Here is an 18,882-nt window from a genome sequence, read left to right on the forward strand (position 1 = left end):
CTGTCTATTCGCTCAGATGTTTTCTGAAGGGAGAGGTTGAGTTGGAGATGAGGAAGGGGGGATGGGTATTGACATTGAGTGAATTGAAATTGTTTCCCGTAAAGTTTTCTTTTAAAAATTTGAACTGTTCCTGTGCCTAAAGTTTGAGGATAGGTGTAACGTCACTCAAGGGGATGAGTACATAAAGGTGGTGTTTTTCAAATTATTTGTCCTTAATTCTGCATAGATATTCAGTTAATTTTTTTTTTCTTTTAGCAAAATTTTTTCTAATCACCTTTAAAGAACTGACATTGAGGAGCAGGGGTAAAGTTATCTTTTTCATTGGGAATTAGTATTTGAAACCTAAGCTTGGTGCATGTGCCACTGCTATTGTTGGCCAGTGTTATTTAACACAGATGGGAGCCAGGTACATCTGAATTCTATTCCTGGCTCTGACAATAAATTGCCTTGTGGTCTTGAGCAAGTCACTTAACTTCTCTGTGTCTGTTTCCTCATTAGTCAAATGGGAATAATAATACTTACCTATCTGACAGGGCCAGGTGTTGAGAAGATTAATGTTTGTACAGTGCTTTGAAAATGGCAAGAGCTGTGTATTGTTACTATTTTAGTTTCAGTTCATTGATTAAGAAATTAGGAGTGTTCTGGAAGGAGTCTTATTCCATTCATGTTAAGCAGGGGATACCACTTTGGTATAACCTAATATAACAGAGGAGCAAGTTCTGGAGTGACATTCATACTCTTTAGACAAAGCAGTTCTAGCTGTGATTGGAAAGTTCAAGGGAGGGAAATTACAACCACCAAGGGATGAGATTAATAAATTGCTACACACCCCACCACACACTGGCTTGGACTGCTGTTCCTGAAAGGATACCTTTAACTGAGAAAATAACCATCAATTGGATTGAAAGTACAGGAGAATTAAGATAATGTTTTGGGGGAAAGTAAAGCTCTGAAGGACATCATGGCAGTGTGGGTGGGGGAGGGAGCTTCCTCTTCTTCTTATCTAAAATATTTTTTTTCGTAATGAGATGCAGCAAGTTTCCTGAAGCTTACTAAGCAATTCAATAGCATTTTATCTGAGAAAAATAATTATTGGAAGATTACTTTCTACCAGGGCCTTACAGATGGAGAATTTGTGGTGCAGCAGTTTAAAACAATTGGACTTTACCTCTAGAGAGCCCTGTTGTGAATGTTTTTCAGAGGCAAGAGTAAAATTGTGTTTAAAGCATCATTTTAGCAGCAGTGGGACAGTTGGCAGAGTTTACCAAAGCTGTTGAGAGACTCTGTAGACTTTAATTACCACCTCAGTCACGCAGAATTGGTTAATCTCTGCCAAAGATAAGAGTGCCTGTGAGAAAGCTAGATCATGCTTGCTATCTTATTCCTCCTTTTTCGACAGGTGAATAAAGGATGCTTTTTAATATCTCCTCTGATACTGACACACATTTGTAAAATTTGCATAGAATTGTAAAATATTTTTTTCAAGATTAACAAAGCGTATTTTTTTTTATTTAAAAAATCCTATGTAACGTAGTGTGAATGCATATTAAGGTTCTGACTTGGAGGAAACCAAATCAAAATTCAGTGCATTTCCCATCACCGGTTGGTCTAAGGCTCTGCTTGATTCTCAGACATGCAAGGCTTGAATCTTCAGAACCAACTATCCTATATTATTATGTGCATATGCTCTTTTTAAATTAATTTAATACATGGAGCAGGTTAGAAATGTATGTTTTATAGTGCAGGATGGGTGCATGACTCGGGATAGGAAAAAGAAAATTGAGAACAGTGGGATCATTTTTAGAAGAGAAAGTAATATATAAAACAAAACTTGTCTAATTACACAGACGTCCATTTATTTCTTTAGATTTCAAATTCTCAATCAGAGTGCATAGGGATGTTTTATCCAAGTCTAAAGGTTGTATGCAATATTGTGGTAGCCACATGGGTCCCAGGATATTAGAGAGACCAGGTGGGTGTGGTAATATCTTTTATTGTACCAACTTCTGTTGAAAGAGACAAGCTTTTGAGCTTACATGGAGCTCTTCTTCGGGTCACCTGTAAACCCAAAAGCTTGTCTCTCTCACCAACAGAAGTTGATGTATAATATAAGATTATCTCACCCACCTTGTCTAAGTCTAAAATATCTAGCTAAAAAAGTCTAAAAAGACTTGGTAATTTTTGTTTCCTTTTTATATTCTCCTAAAACATTGGAATATGGATTTTCTACACTCACTAAAGGGAAAAACTGATCCTGAACCATCCCATTCTGAGGTCTAGTCTACACCTAAAGTTTAGGTTAATTTAGCTGTGTTGCTCAGGGGCGTGAAAAATTCATCTCCTCCCCCCCCCCCCCCCCCCGAAAGACATAGTTAAGCTGACCTAAGCCCCAGTATAGACTGCCTTCTGTGGGGGTGCCTTTATTACAGCAATGGAAAAACCCCTTCCGCAGAGCTTATAGTATAAACGTATCCTGAGGAACTATCAAGTTACTGCCCTTCTTTAAAGACTAACAGATTTATTTGGGCATAAGCTTTCGTGAGTAAAAACCCCACTTCTTCGGATGCATAGAGTGAAAGTTACAGATGCAGGCATTATATACTGACACATATATATAATGTATAATGTCAGTATATAATGCCTGCATCTGTAACTTTCACTCTATGCATCCGAAGAAGTGGGGTTTTTACTCACGAAAGCTTATGCCCAAATAAATCTGTTAGTCTTTAAGGTGCCACCGGACTCCTTGTTGTTTTTGTAGATACAGACTAACACGGCTACCCCCTGATACTTGCCCTTCTTTATAACTACTATTTTTCAGATAGATCAGCAGACAAGTAACACCCAGTGCTCACTTTCCAAAGGAAGCTTATGTCCCTCCATCATCCATCTGATCTCCATGCACCCATTAAATGATTTCTCTCAGTCACATTGGGCAACGTGTTCGGAAGGCCACTCCCCAGGAAGTCTAATTTTTTTCTTTTACCATGAATTTGATAGTAACTCAAGGGTGGAAGAGAACAATTAAATTCAAGCTCATAGTGGATTTGAGAGGGAGGTGATGGGTTAATGTGAATATTAAGAAAACTAATGTGTGACTTTTAATCCATAACTGTGTGTGTGTAGAGAAAGAAAATTAAGTAGTTTGGTTGCAGTTGTCTTATAAACTGCATGCTGAATAGAATATATTCCTTGAGACTCACACACATTTGGATAGGCCATCTGTGCTTTCTACAGAACATTTGCCTACTTGAGATTCTTGATTCATAAAGGAAAATTACACAGGACAGTCGCACCCCAAAAAGAAGAATATGTCTTTCACGTATGTGTATTCTCTCTTGTTGTTTTCACCTTAAATCAGCAAAGACACAAGGTTAAAGTGTACCCTAGAGCTTGCTTTATTTTCTTTGGCAAGCAAATATATATTAAGAGAGTAGAAACATTCCCTTGGTAAATTTCTAGTGCAGCTCTAGTGTATATATATTCATGGTCATGACTTTCATTGTGTAATCATTTTAATTAAGTTTGACTATAAAAGTTAGTCTTGCATAAGGGATGAATTCGCTGGAGAGACAATGATAGATTGATGGCAACCCAGCCAAGTATCCCGTGTTCTGCTGTTACTTTCTAGCTGAGTGGAAGTTCATGTGCAGATAACAATTGAGCTTGAGTGATGGTGCACTGATTACTAGCTCAGAGATATGCACAGACAAAGTGTATTGGGTGGTGAAAGGAGGTAGAATATGATGTAAACATCCAAAAGTGTTTTTGTAATATTTCTTGGCTTTCTTGCTTGAATTAATAGCATCATTACCGAAATAATAAATGTTAATGAATATCTGCATCATTTTTGTAACTGCTAGTTTAGTACAGCAATTAGTGTAATTAGTATACAGCATAGCTTGGTGGCATGATAAATCATACCGCAGAGCATGTTGACTCTTCACCACTATGATATATTATCTAATTTACTCATTTAAAAAACGATAAAGGGGAAATAGGGGGAAGTTAGCAACAACAGCTGTGGTGGCCTTTTGGTCACTCTTCCTGAATTTGCCTTCTGTATTCTTAAATGCTTTGAATTGTTAGCACTGTTAATTAACATTTTATTTTTAATGTTGGTAAATCTTAATCACTGATTGAAACCTATGGAGAAGAGACGGAGCAGAAAGAAATGAAAATGTGTGGCATTTCACTTCAGGATATTTCTTGCAAGGGATGTCACTTCTTCCAGTGATGGGTTTGTACTTGCTGGGTATCTCCGGTGCTTTGACATTTCTAAGTGTATCACTTAACAAGTCAATGTGAATGTGGGAAATGTTAACAGTGTTACTTCATTATATTCTGTGTCTTCTAGAGCCCATGAGAACACCAAAAACTCTGAAGATTGCTGAGATCCAGGCCAGACACATTGCAGTGGATTGGGAGTCTCTGGGTTACAATATTACTCGATGTCACACTTTCAATGTAACTATTTGCTACCACTACTTCCGTGGTCACAATGAGAACAAAGCAGACTGCTTGGATATGGACCCCAAAGCACCCCAGCATGTGGTGAATCACCTGCCTCCTTACACAAATGTCAGCCTCAAAATGATCCTAACTAATCCTGAAGGGAGAAAGGAGAGTGAGGAGACCATTATTCAAACAGATGAAGATGGTATGCACAAATGCTATTATAGACATGATGTCTAATCTAAAGGAGCGGGAGGGAATGGTGTAGTAAGTTAAAATACGTTTCCTGATGAACAAAAGTCAGTCTGTTACGGGGTGGCCAAACTTACTGGTCCTCCAAGCCACATACGACAATCTTCAGAAGTCCGAGAGCTGGAGAACATCTGCCAGGCTCCAGGGCTTGAGGCTTCTGCTCTGCGACAGGCGCCTGACAGGACTCTGGGCTTCAGCCCCGCCCCTGCTGAAACCCTGAGCCCCAGAAGGAGCACCCCGCAGGGCTGAAGCTCTGTGACCCCACTCCCCGCTGGGCAGAAGGTCCTACCCCACCACCTCACTGCAAGGCAGAGGTCCCAAGCTCTCCCCCACCCCCACCCTTCGAGTCTGGTAGATGGAGAATGGGGGGGTGGCATGGGGGGCTCCGCGAGCCTCACTTTAATGGTAAAAGAGACGCATGTAGCTCACAAGCCACAGTTTGGCCACCCTTGGTCTATTAATTAGTTGTAAGAAGGTTAAATGGCCCCCAAAATTGGGGCTTTTCAAATATTTTAGTAGTCATTCTGGAAAACTAACTGAAATGGACCAACATTTAGCCCATGCCACTGTGCATAACTTTTATGTAGGATAAAAATGTTTCTTTAATTATGAAATATATTCATATAGGACACGAGGACCATTTGTGGTGTTAGTTAAGGACTTTTTTTTTAGAATATTCAATGGAGGAAATTTATTCTGTACATTTATATTTAAATATTCAGTTCAGCATTGTAAGATTCTACCTGAAATTCAAGATAGCTTCAACAGAATATGTTACATGTTATATAGCACATATATTATCTATTAGCTGACTTTTTTAAACAGAGAAAAAGTAATTTTTTGAGACCTCCTTCTTAATGTCCCTGGTTTAAGTCCACTAGCAAGACAGCCTTACTTACATGAGGAGAAACAAAGGACAGAATTAGATGTTTATCAAGGTATTCAGTGATTGTCTGTTATGAATCTTAATTTGGAACTAAAATAGCATTAACTATAGTTCCTTAATTAGATGCAAACTATAGTATGGAAATAGAGCTGGCTTAGTTACCTTTAGCTGACTAACTGCCAATTCACATAATAGAGAAAGAAACAGTTTATCGTGTGTGTGTGTGTGTGTGTGTGTGTGTGTACACACGTACATGTAAGGACATAGATTAGGGCTGTCAATTAATCGCAATTAACTCATGCGATTAACTCAAAAAAATTAATTGCGATTAAATAAATTAATCGTGATTAATTGCAGTTTTAATCGCACTGTTAAACAATAGAATGTCAATTGAAATTTATTAAACATTTTTTATATTTTTCTACATTTTCATATATATATTGTATTCTGTGTTGTAATTGAAATCAGTGTATATTATTTTGATTACAAATATTTGTACTGTAAAAATGATAAACAAAAGAAATAGTATTTTTCAATTCACCTCATACAAGTACTGTAGTGCAATCTCTTTTTCATGAAAGTGCATCTTACAAATGTAGATTTTTGTTGTTGTTACATAACTGCACTCAAAAACAAAACAATGTAAAACTTTAGAGCCTACAAATCCACTCAGTCCTACTTCTTGTTCAGCCAATCGCTAAGACAAACAAGTTTATTTACATTTACAGGAGATAATGCTGCCCTCTTCTTATGTACAATGTCACCAGAAAGTGAGAACAGGCATTTGCCTGGCACTTTTGTAGCCGGCATTGCAAGGTGTTTATGTACCAGATATGCTAAACATTCATATGCCCCTTCATGCTTTGGCTACCATACCAGAGGACATGCTTCCGGGCTGATGACGCTCGTTAAATAAATAATGCATTAATTAAATTTGTGACTGCACTCCCTGGGGGAGAATTGTATGTCCCCTGCTCTGTTTTACCCGCATTCTGTCATATATTTCATATTATAGCAGTCTCGGGTGATGATCCAGCACATGTTGTTTATTTTAAGAACACTTTCACTACAGATTTGACAAAACACAAAGAAGGTACCAATGTGAGATTTCTAAAGATAGCTACAGCACTTGACCCAAGGTTTAAGAATCTGAAGTGCCTTCCAAAATCTGAGACGGACGAGGTGTGGAGCATGCTTCCAGAAGTCTTAAAAGAGCAACATTCCGATGCGGAAACTACAGAACCTGAACCACCAAAAAAGACCACCTGCTGTTGGTATCTGACTCAGATAATAAAAATTAACATGCATCAGTCCACGCTGCTTTGGATTGTTATCAAGCAGAACCTATCATCAGCATGGACGCATGTCCCCTGGAATGATGGTTGAAGCGTGAAGGGACATATGAATCTTTAGCGCATCTGGCACGTAAATACCTTGCGACACCGGCTACAACAGTGCCATGAGAATGCCTGTTCTCACTTTCAGGTGACATTGTAAACAAGAAGCGGGCAACATTATCTCCTGCAAATGTAAATAAACTTTTTTGTGTGAGTGATTGGCTGAACAAGAAGTAGGACTGAGTGGACTTGCAGGCTCTAAAATTTTACATTTTTATTTTTGAATGCAGGAGTTGTGGAGAACCACAGAGATTGATATACAGGAATTTTTTGAGACATACAGAATTTTAATATTTTATGCAGATCAAATTTAGTGTTAAGTTTTCTGTAGGTGGTTAGAAATATAAACTGGAGGGAACTATAGATATGCCTACGTTTAATATAGGGATTTATGGTTGCTGTATTTCATGAGAATCAACAAAGCAATGATGCTATGCCCACATGAATTGAGTTTCATTCTCTGTTGCTGAGTAGTTGCCTTTTCAAGATATCCTTTTATTCTCTTCTCATATCCTTTAGCCAGTTAGATTTGCAGAATTTGGCCAAAAAAACTATAACATGTACAAACCTCGCCTTGCATTTAACTTTTGGGTTATTGTTGGGAATATGGAGAATGAAGGCTTTTAGATCAAAAAAGATACTGAATCTTGTCACTCTGGTCAAATGATCCACTGGTGCTTGCCAAAACACTTGATTTTCTGAATTTTCCCACCTGTATATCAGTGACCTCGTTTATACTTGGAATTAGTGTTAACGTGAGTTCCCCTCTCCTTTACTGGTTTACAGATACACTCCTCTTTAGAATCTCTTTGCTTTCAAATATCCCTCTCCTCACTTGCCAACCTTTGTTTCTAGGCACTTATTTTTTCCTCTACTTCCCTTCCCCTCCCCCCAATTTATGTGTCTAGCATTCTCAGCAGCAGAGGTTTTATAATCACAGTTTGAACTTTTGTTCCAATGCTTTTTTGGTGCCCGTGGAAAAAGAATCATGTAACTAACTAGGCTCATGTAGTGCCAGTCAGTTTAACATTATTGCTGCCAGCATTAAAGAATATTATAGTGCAGAAGCGCAAACTATGATCATGCAGTGTGATCAGTCTGTGGGCTTCTCCCGCTGTGTGTTTAAAAAGAAATGTGGGAGGGTGCATGAAAACACAAGACTCCCGTAGTCCTGTGTCCAGTTTCACTCCTTTATGCAGCACAATCTCTTTAAAAATGAGACACAATAAATATTTTTTCAGGTTTCTTTGCAAACTATGTGTGGACATTTGTTTACCCCTTCCGCCCCCATGCTATTTTTAAAACTGTTTTAGCAAAATATAAGCAAGTGTGTTTGGAATTCTCTAGCTACAGTCCCATACATTCTTATACACACATTCAGATGTAAAATGAAAGATATCACCTGGGTCAGACTACATGTAACACTATGCTTCACTGGAGAAGAGTAGCAGCCGAGCATTCCCATGAAAAATAGACTGATGCCTATGGTAGCATCCTTGAATGCCACAAACAGCACAGAGGGGCTGTCATGGCACATCAGCCTTTATCCACTACACAATCTGTGTCAGTACAGTGAAGCAAAACAGCAGTATATGCGTTTAGTTAACTTCTCCCAAGTCTTCAACTGACAGATGGATGAACAGTTCCTATGAAGTTGGGTTGGAGTCTCATCTGTTTACTTATGGGCTTCTCTGACTCCATGAATTTATTATTAATGTATCAAATTATGCTGCCTATCCCAGAGGTCAGCTCATCATTTATGTCTTCCATGTAGACTGAAATAAATCTTACTGTTGTGACAGGCCACTCTCTGTTCCTTGATTCTGCTAACACGGTGCATAGCACTTCCTTTGATCCAGTGATTTTTAATTTATTTTTGCCCCTTACAAAATTGCAGGATACTTTGAAAATAAATCTCCAGGAAATGTCATGTGTGAAGCTCATTGCATGTTGGATTAAGGGGGGAGGGAGGAGAAGGGAACTAATTAAAAAGGGAAGATAAATATATGCTTGGATATTTAAATCAAAACAAGTTGTTAAGTTGAGAGACTTTTTAAAAATAAAATCTTTCTTACATTCATTCTGCACTCCCCCCTTCCCACCAATCTTTCAAAACATTCATACTCAACTCCAGGCGAGCTGCTGATGGTTAAAAAGAACCATATACACAAGGGGGTGTGAAAATCTTGTAAACTGAAAATGGGAGATAACTAAGCACTCAGACCTAGTACTGATGTGATTACTAGTTGTTATGAATCATACTTCAGGTAATGGGCCCTAAAGTGACTCTTCAAACCTTAATATACCGGGGATGGGGAGACATTCCTTCACTGATTACATTGATATAAGAAACTTTGGTCATTCTAGCTTAGTTCAGATCAAAGCTTTGAAAAACTTTTTATTTGAAAGATTGAAGCAGGCAGTTCTCCCTCTACTGCAGCATTAACATTGTTGTCGTGGAAAGCGGCGGTGATGGTTGAACTGCTGTTTTTTAATTAAGATTTTTAGTTTTTAAAACAACAAAGCTAGAAGAGGGGTGACTGACACCAAAGTTTCCAAGCATTTCTATCTTTTAGTAGATGCCAGGAGGAGCAATATAACATGTACTTAATTATATGATTATGGGCCTTTGATTTGGAAGGCTGGTTTTGAGGCAGTCTTCAAAATCCTTCTGCTGAAGTGTAGTCCTGGTCTTGAGACAGGTTTATTATTAAAGTTAGTGAGGTTCACTAAAGACTGAGACTGTGATGTGGTTTGGTTTTTTCACTGTTCACTTTGCAAGACCAAATTAATTTACCTTGTATGATGCATATGAAACCATGTTTGGGGTGCGGTCTCGACTGGGTGCATTCCCTGCATACCTGGATAAGAGTACACCCTTTGATGTGTTTGTGCCTTTTTTCTGCAGTAAAAGGAATACTGCTGGGGTACATCATCACCCGATGTTCAGTTTACTCCTCTCTCTCTCTCTCTCTCTAGAATTCCTACTTTTAAAAAATTCTAATTTATTTGCAGTGCCTGGCCCTGTACCTGCAAAATCACTAAAAGGGACCCCATTTGAAGACAAGATCTTCCTGAACTGGAAAGAACCTTTGGATCCAAATGGCATCATTACGCAGTATGAGGTAATAGAACATCTAGGAAGCTTAGGGTGATATTAGGGGCTTTGTCTCATATACACCACCCCCACCCCCAAAAAAAGTGTCCCAATTTTTCATGCATGCTATTTGGTCACCCTAAGGAGGTTGGAGAGTGGGGAAATAATTACTAATGATTTTATGTGCTTATGGTTTGCAGAAAGATTCTGTTTAATTAGCTGTTACTCTGTTTCACAGAGTAATAGAATTATTGAGGTGACTAGAGTTTGCCACAATGCATAATAGTATTGGTTGGCCTGGTCAAGAAGCATTGCTGTGTGGCTATCACAAATGATGGAATTCATGAGTAAGTGAAACACTAATTTTAAATCTTGTAATATTAATATACAGCCTTCCAAAGCCGTGATTTAGTGGAGACCTCAGGAATCTCATTTGTGGAAAGAGAAGGTTACACACACAAATGTGAAGAGGATTATTAATGGTGAAATTGACTTATCTAACTTTGGCTACCCTCCCTTCAAGGAAGCCAGCACACAAATTCTAGAATGATTCTTTCTTATGACGAGATGTTTGAGCCCTTGAAAAAAACATAAACCCACAGGGAACTTGGATGCAGGCACTTTCAAAATGTGCAGACTCTGGGGAAGAGTCTATCTTTCTATCTTTTTTTTTTTTTTTTTTTTTTTTAAGTGGAGGAGGGAGGAATCTTAATGTGTACTAATTTGTTAGTTCATTAAAACATAAAAATATTTGAATTTCTAGTGTGTGCAGGCTCTGAACTATGCTAATGGAGTTCTTGACTGTATCATTGCTGGGTTTGAATATCCTAGCATGATTTTAAACAGTATTTTAATGTGACTGTTGGAAGAGGTAGAGTACCGAAGGTATGCTCCCTGCTAACTTATAGGTATTAAGAATGTAGGGAGATAGAAGAGGGAAGAGTATGTATAGTGGTAAAGAAGAGTGAAACAGATTGTATTTTAATACCTATCAGTAAAATAACATTCAGCAAATACCATATTCTCAAGGTGTCTACAGTCAGGTATCTGCATGCCATCTATCTCCTTTACAAATAAGAAAATAGATAAAATTCTGCCCATGTCTGCCAAAAGCTCTAACATAATTTTAAAAACAATCATTTTAACAGGTCAGCTATAGCAGTATAAGGTCATTTGATCCTGCTGTCCTAGTGGCGGGACCCCCACAGACTGTGTCAAAGGTCTGGAACAGTACGCACCATGTGTTTTCACATCTGCACCCTGGTACTACCTACCAATTCTTTATACGTGCCAGCACAGTCAAAGGGTTTGGACCAGCAACAGCAATCAATGTAACAACCAACATCTCAGGTAACCGAAAAAACAGAAGGCAATGTTTTTCTACAGTATGTTTCTGAGACTTTAAAAATAAGGCGAAAAAACAAATGACCATGCACTCCACCCATTTAAAGTGGTTCAACTTTACTGGGAATGTTTTGGGATATATTCTCTAAATACTGCTACCAAGTCCGAGGGCATGCAGGTGCATTAAAAGAAAATTATGCACCTATAATTTTCAAATGTTTTCAATATTTTAATTTTAAATATTGAGTTTTTCATCCAGGAATTTGAGAGTGCTTTGCAAACATTAAGTAATTAAATCTCTCAGTGATTTATGAGTTAAGTATTACACTGGTTTTACAGATCAGGGAAGTGAGGTGCAGAGAAATTACCCACAGGTGACACAATAATTTAGTGGCAGAACAGGGAAGCAGAATCAAGGAATACTGGTGCTAATTGTCTTAAAAATCTCAGTGTAATGAAAACTAGAGAACTACAGAATAAAAATATAAACAATTTGATAGGGAAATAATGGTAGATGTAATTCTGTTACCCTTTAGTATTGTTCTCAAAGAATAAGGCTGCTGTTCATAGAGCTGGCAACTAGTAAAATTAGTCTCAAGTCAACCTTAGAGATTTAGTTGATTATATGACATGCTAAGTTTAGAACTTGACAGACAATAGAAAGATACGTCAGTTGAAAACCTAAAACAATGCTAAGCAGGTTATTTCCCTCAACTCTCTGTTGGGATTGCGCATCCTCCTGTTCAGTCTGGGGAGTAGATCACCAGGACAACACCCCTTCCTGTGGTTGCATACTATCCTTTGTCTCTTTCTGTGTCTGCAGCCCCTCTCTCATTCCATGAGCTGCTGCTGCCTGTCATGACTTCACCCTCCGGCCAGGTCACTCGACGTGTTTTCCTTTCCCAGAGTACCAAAGTCTTCCTTCAGCCATCCTAGGCATTCTGCCCATTCACTGCCTTGTAGTGCCACTCCTTCAGTGGCTGGCAGAGGAACCCGGGACCACCCTCTACTCCCAAGTTCCGGCTCAGGGATCCTGTAGCCAGCCGTCAAGGCCTGTTCCCTTCTAGACCTTACTGCCTTCCCCAGAGCCTTGTCCTACATTCCTGGCTTTCCTGCTCTCTGGGTTTGCCAGACCAAACATACCTCCCTTCTCCCAGGGAGTGACTGCAGACTTTCCTGGCAGCCCCCTTCTGTTTCCCATTTCGTGTCTCCATAGTCCCAGCCCAGCTTGTTCCTCCTCAGCTGGGCGCCCTCACTCAGTCCGGGAATTACTTAGTCACCTAATTCCTCTTAGCTGTGGCCTGTTGGGTTAATTAGCCCACTTCTTAATTAACCCTTTCAGGGCAAGCATGGGGTGAACACATCGTCACAGCCTCATTCTGCTATATTGATGTCTTGAAATGTTTCTAAAGCAGGGGGGTCAAATTTTTCCAAATGTTACTTTAAATCTCTGCGTGAAGCCCTCCTCATGCACTGCCCTCATCACCCTGTTTCCAAACACACACAAACGAGAGTGGGTAGAGGCAGTTAAAAGCAGAGCTCCTTAATTATGTACCCTGTTACAGTTTAGAGGCTAGAATAGTCAGGATGGGGTTAAACTAATAGCAAAAGGGGAAGGTAAAAAGAGAGAGATTTGATTTTGTGCAGTGTTCATGATGTTGAGAACAAAATTAATCAAGAAACCAAAGGACATAAAGAGAAGAAATTCTTAAATTGCCTATACACTAGTGCTAGGAGCCTAGCTAACAAACAAGAAGAATTGGAATGGCTCATTTATGAGCATAAATTCAGTCTAGTTGGTATTATTGAAACCTGGTGGGTTGATTTGCACAACTGGAATGTTAAAATCAATGGCTATAACCTATTTAGGAAGAATTGAGTGGGCAAAAGGGGAAGGAGAGTGGCGCTCTGCCAAAAATGCCATTGTCTGTTTCAGAGTCACTGATAAGTCAGAAGAAAATGATCTTGAATGCTTATGGATCAATGTCTTAACAGATAAAGCAGAAGATGGGGGCACTAGTCAGTGTCCACTACAGACCTCCTTACCCATCTATCTATAATCTGTAGGGAGAAAAAATTGTGTGATCATGGGGGACTTCAATTGGAGTGACATATGCTGGAGGTCTCATGCTACCAGTACTAAAATATCCTTGGATTTCTAAATATTATAGATGACAATTTTGTAACGCAAAAAGTGTTGCAGCCAACATGGGGGAATTCTATATTAGACCTTGTCTGAGCAGGTAAAGAGAAACTGATCATAGAACTAAAAGTTAATGGTAGCCTAAGTAAATGTCGTCATGATTTGATCACATTTATAATGTGTAAACAGAATACAGTCCAGACCAATAATATATATACTTGGTACTTTAATACGGCCATTTCACAAAGCTGAAAACAATTATGAGCCAAATCAGTGGCTGATATAGGACTCAATTTATAATGAAATAAAGGAGGGTAATGTAACTAATGCAAACAAACATAGGTTTCTGGAAAACAGATCCTATCAAACTAACTTGATATCTTTTTTTCCTGAGATTACAAGCATGGTTGATAAACGTAATAGCGTTGACTTGGACTTGTGTGAGGCATGTGACTTGGTACCACACGACATTTTGATTAAACACCTAGAACAATATAAAATTAACATTGCACACATTAAAAACGGGCTGAGGTATCTCAAAATGTAATTCTAAACAGGGAATTGTAATCAAGCAGGTTTGTTCCCGGTGGGGAACCCACAGGGATCAGTTCGTGGCTGTTTTTATCAATGACCTGGAAGAAAACAAACAAAAAAATCACCCCTAATAAAGTTTGCAGATGACACAAAAATTGGGGGATTGGTAAATAATGAAAAGGACAGATCACTCATCCAGAGCAATCCAGATGGCTTGGTAAACTGGGCTCAAGCAAACAATATGATTTTAATATGGCTAAATGTAAATGTATACATATGGGAACAAAGAATGTAGGTCATACTTAAAGGCTGAGGGAATCTACCCAGGGAAGCAGTGACTCTGAAAAAGATTTGGGAGTTGTGGTGGATAATCAACTGAACACGAGCTCCCAGTGTGATGCTGTGGCTGAAAGAGCCGATGTGATCCTGGGATGAATAAATGGGAACATTGAGTAGGAGTAACGAGGTTATTTGACCTCTGTATTTGGCACTGGTGCGACCTCTGCTGGAATATTTTGTCTAGTTCTGGTGCCCACAATTTAAGAAGGATGTTGATAAATTGCAGAGGATTCAGAGAAGAGCCAGGAGACTGATTAAAGGATTAGGAAATAAGGCTTACGGTGACTTTATTATAGTCTTATAAATATCTACATGGTGAACAAATATTTAGCAATGGGCTCTTGAATCTGGCAAAAAAAGGTATGACATGATCCAATTGTTGGAAGTTAAAGCTAGACAAATTCAGACTGGAAATAAGGTGTGAATTTTTAATGGTGAGAGTAATTAATCAATGGAACAATTTACGCAGGATGGTGATGGATTTTCCACCACTGACAATGTTTACATGTAGCTTCATTTCAATTTTGAGCACTTTAATGGGCCCTGCAACCAGCCATTATCTTTTTATTTTCTAGTGAAGTATAATTCCCTTAGGAATGAACTTCCTTATTCTCCAGCTTCTGCTAATGCAGTATAAGTTCTGAGAATTAAATAAAGAATACATTTTTATTTCTTTTTAAAGTGGAGTAATTTGTCTGCTGTCCTCATTTCTCATACAACTCATCCATCCTTTTCTGTCCTCCTTCCCTTGCATTCCATTTCCCCACTTAGCCCTCCGTTTTCTTTCTTCCCACCCCCACCAACCTCCCAAATGGTCTGCCTGTAAGTTTTATTTTCACTTAAAAGTTTGAATTGAGAGTCTTAATCCAATTCAATGCAATGAAGTTAAGTCACTCCAGCCACTTTTCTAGTGTTGCTGAGTGCTTGGCTGGAAAAGGGAGGCAGACATTTCCCTTTAAAATGCCTCCTCAAAGAATACTCGCAGGTGATACTTCAAAGGGAAACTACTGCCTCCCCTCCTTGCCCAGTGTGATCCTCGGCAGTGCTACAGAAGTGGCAGAGCAGCTTTTAGCTTCACTAAGCTGATTTAGAAGCTGTATTTTATCACTCTCCCCAATCTAGTAGTGTACGTCTATTCTTCCGTGAAAGTAAACATGAAACTTGAAAGGATCCTAAAATAGTGGGGGCCAGAGAGAGAGATTATGGTGGCTGCTGGGGGCGGGGGTCTGAAGACAGGTGATTAAAAAGGTGGAAAGAGGAGGCTAAAGAGAGATTTACAGACTTTTTGTTCCTTTTTCGCAAAAGCCTGTAAACAACAACAAAAAAAGTACAAATGGAGGAAGAATACATATGTAGTCGCCTTCTCCCATCATTTCCACCCCTTGTCCTGTATGAACCTATCTAACCTAATGGATATGGGGATATTTAGGGGTTTTTTTTTTACCGCTGGTGGGGTTCCAGATATGCAACAGTGGGTGCCTGGCTTCAAAATCATAAAAAAGACTCTAGCAGCCTGTGAAAATGTGACTTTGTGCAATTTTTGTGCAATTACAGAATCTAATGAAAATTCACAATGCTTTAGCTAATTTGATTCTTGGTGCTTCTTTTTTTCCTTAACATTAATCAGCTCCTACTTTACCGGACTATGAAGGAGTTGACGCATCTCTCAATGAAACTGCCACTACCATAACTGTACTGTTGAGACCAGCTCAAGCCAAAGGTGCTCCTATCAGGTATTTATTTAAAAACCAAACAAAGAGTTTCTGTAGTAGATTGCATGTTGCCTAGCAGCTAATAAAGCAATTCATTCCTAAGTGATATTCATTTGACGTTTATGTCAGGAGGTTTGTTTTTCTTGGTTAGACAAAGACTACAAATAGATGTATAGTTAATAAGAGTAAATTCTTCAGGGGTTTTAGATACTCATTACCTGAATCATCAGCCTATCTGTTCTGTTTCAATTAGCCCACCCCCCCAGTTCAGAACCATTTCATTTCACTTCCTCTCTTGGTATCTGTGGAATATGAGGTTTGAAAGTATTTGTCAGAAAGCAAATTTGAAGATAGCACTACCTCTCCAGTATTTTAAATCAGCTATAATATAATGCATTTCATAGCTATGATTGGAAAATTGGAAGCTTGGAGGAAATAGGAGAATAATAGTGGTGAATATAAACTATTTGACTTTTTTTTTCCCCCTTCCAGAAGTGCTTATTAGAAATCAACTTATAGCTATTAAATTTTATGTGGGGTGTCCCTTAATCATATTAAAATATTTCATGTTATATTAACTTTGAGAGACCTTTTCCTATGTCCTCCCAGTTGAAAGATAATTTAATTCTGTTTGCAAAGATTAATCTACATCCTGTTTTAATTTCTCATTGTTAGTGGGAAATCCATGTTTGGTTTCTATTCGACAAAGACTTTTTTTTACCAATATTTTTGCTTGAATAGGACAGTATTTTGTCTGCATTAAGGTACAGAAAATGAGCTGTTTGTAAACAACAGTTTTATTCAGAGTAAAGCAGTCTTAAGTACTTAGGATGAGTAGCTTAGAATATATTTGTGTTTTAGATGTTCACATCTGTAGGATTGGTCACCATTTCAGTCTTTCAAATGCATAGTTGTACAGATAAACCAAATATGGACTAACCAGATTTCACTACTTATCATAGAGATGGAGAGTTTGTAATTCTAGAGCCTTGCTGTTGGTGTTGTTAATTTGATTATTGGCACAGGAGATAACTACTCAGATTCATTTCCTTTTTAGGATATTATATCCATAAATAAAACCATAAACCAGGGATAGTCAATAACTTTTTGTCAAGGTCCAAATTTCTTGGTCAAGCTCCAGACTCCAGAGAAACTAATTTAAAAAATAACAATAATGATGATGATGATAATAAGTAAATAAAAAGATTTGGGATCCATTCAAAAACATTTGGCAGTCTGGATTTGGCCCACAGTCCACCTGTTGACTGCCCTCCTATAAACCATTGAAACTTCTGGATAGCAACATGGTGTTCTTCAAGTGGTGGTCCCTATGTGTAGCCTACTGTGGGTATGCATGCGCTCCCTGAGCCTGATGCTGGAGAATTCTTGCAAGCAACGTCTATTGTTCTGCACCTGCTCCCCTGCTCTCTTCTTGTTCTGCATTGAGAGTAGAAGGGTTGGCAAAGTATAGCTAGTGGCTAGTTAGATTCCCCACCCCAAGGAACTCCCGCCTGTCCCCGCTAATTCTTGGTCAGTGATGACCCCTGGCACTGCCTGTGCTGACTCGGGGAAGTATATATGTTTACCAGGTGCAGTATTTATCAGCCCTTCCCTAGCTGTATCCAGCATGTGTTGTAATTCCAGCTTAAAAAGCACCTCATGGAAAAGGCTGAGGCTCCAGTCAGACCCAGGCTGGGGGAGACCCCTGTTACATTGTACAGAGTCGTCAAGGAACGCGCCTCCCTAACATGAGGCCTGACGTAGGAGCAAGGGAGATTACACCAACAGGCCCTCCATCAAAGTTTCCTCAAGAAAGCAGGGAATGCGCTCAGAAGCACAAGAGCAGATTCTTCCTCTAAGTCCATTCGGAAGAAGACTGATCCCTCTGCTATCCTGTTCAAGTCTGGCAAGTCTTCACCCACAGCTCCCAAAGACCTCGAATATCCTAAGTCCCAGGGCCTCAATAAAAAGTCTCATAGCAGCAAAGTTCTATATATACACACATGAGCCCTGAAGAGGAAATATAATAAACATCCCTACAAACCAAGGCCTATTCCTCAGCTATTTTAGCATCAGCAATCCTATAGAACCACCTTATAAATGACAGAGGGTGCAAAAGTCACAATACCCTGGACTTTCCATGTCAACCACATCAACCCAGCATCACCAATAGATACTTTTGACAAGATGCTCAGAAGTGGCAAACCATTATTGATGCCATTTCCACCGAAGCCTCACATATCCTCTGGTGACCATCTAGCATTCTTTTCCCACAACTGGAGAGCAATAACAATGGACAAGTGGGTGGTGGACATCATACCTTCTTGCTATACTGTCAAGTTTTTCTCCCTACTTCCTTCCCCATCCCTCTTCATGGATCAGTCTTCTGAGGAGATCCTTTTCTAGGAGAGCAGGAGCCTCATCACCGCCAAGGAAAAAGGTTATACTTGAAATATTTCCTAGTTTCCAAAAAGAAAGGAGAGTGGAGACCCATTCTTGACCTGCAACAACTCAACATTTTTATTCTAAAGCTAAAATTCCATATGGTTATGCTGGCATCATTAATACCATCTCTGGAAAAGGACACATGGTTCACAGCTCTCTATATGAAAGAGGTGTACTTTCATGTAACAATTCCCTCTACCCACAGAAAATTCCTCAGGTTTATGGTGGGTCCCGAGCACTATCAATATAGGGTTTTTCCATTCGGTCTGGCAACTGCA

General features: G+C 39.1%; 1 protein-coding gene across 1 annotated transcript in view; it reads left to right on the plus strand.

Moving 5' to 3' along the window:
• Positions 1-18,882, plus strand: part of PTPRK (protein tyrosine phosphatase receptor type K) — a 564,673-nt gene that overhangs the window by 451,612 nt on the left and 94,179 nt on the right. The window contains exons 8-11 of the mRNA XM_026649826.2: positions 4,358-4,660; positions 10,006-10,115; positions 11,236-11,437; positions 16,075-16,180. Coding sequence (XP_026505611.1) covers positions 4,358-4,660; positions 10,006-10,115; positions 11,236-11,437; positions 16,075-16,180 — 721 coding nt within the window. The remainder of the gene's footprint in view (positions 1-4,357; positions 4,661-10,005; positions 10,116-11,235; positions 11,438-16,074; positions 16,181-18,882) is intronic.

The sequence above is a fragment of the Terrapene carolina genome, unplaced genomic scaffold (assembly GCF_002925995.2).
Source record: "Terrapene carolina triunguis isolate 2854851 unplaced genomic scaffold, T_m_triunguis-2.0 Scaffold85, whole genome shotgun sequence".
Taxonomy (NCBI): domain Eukaryota; kingdom Metazoa; phylum Chordata; order Testudines; family Emydidae; genus Terrapene; species Terrapene triunguis.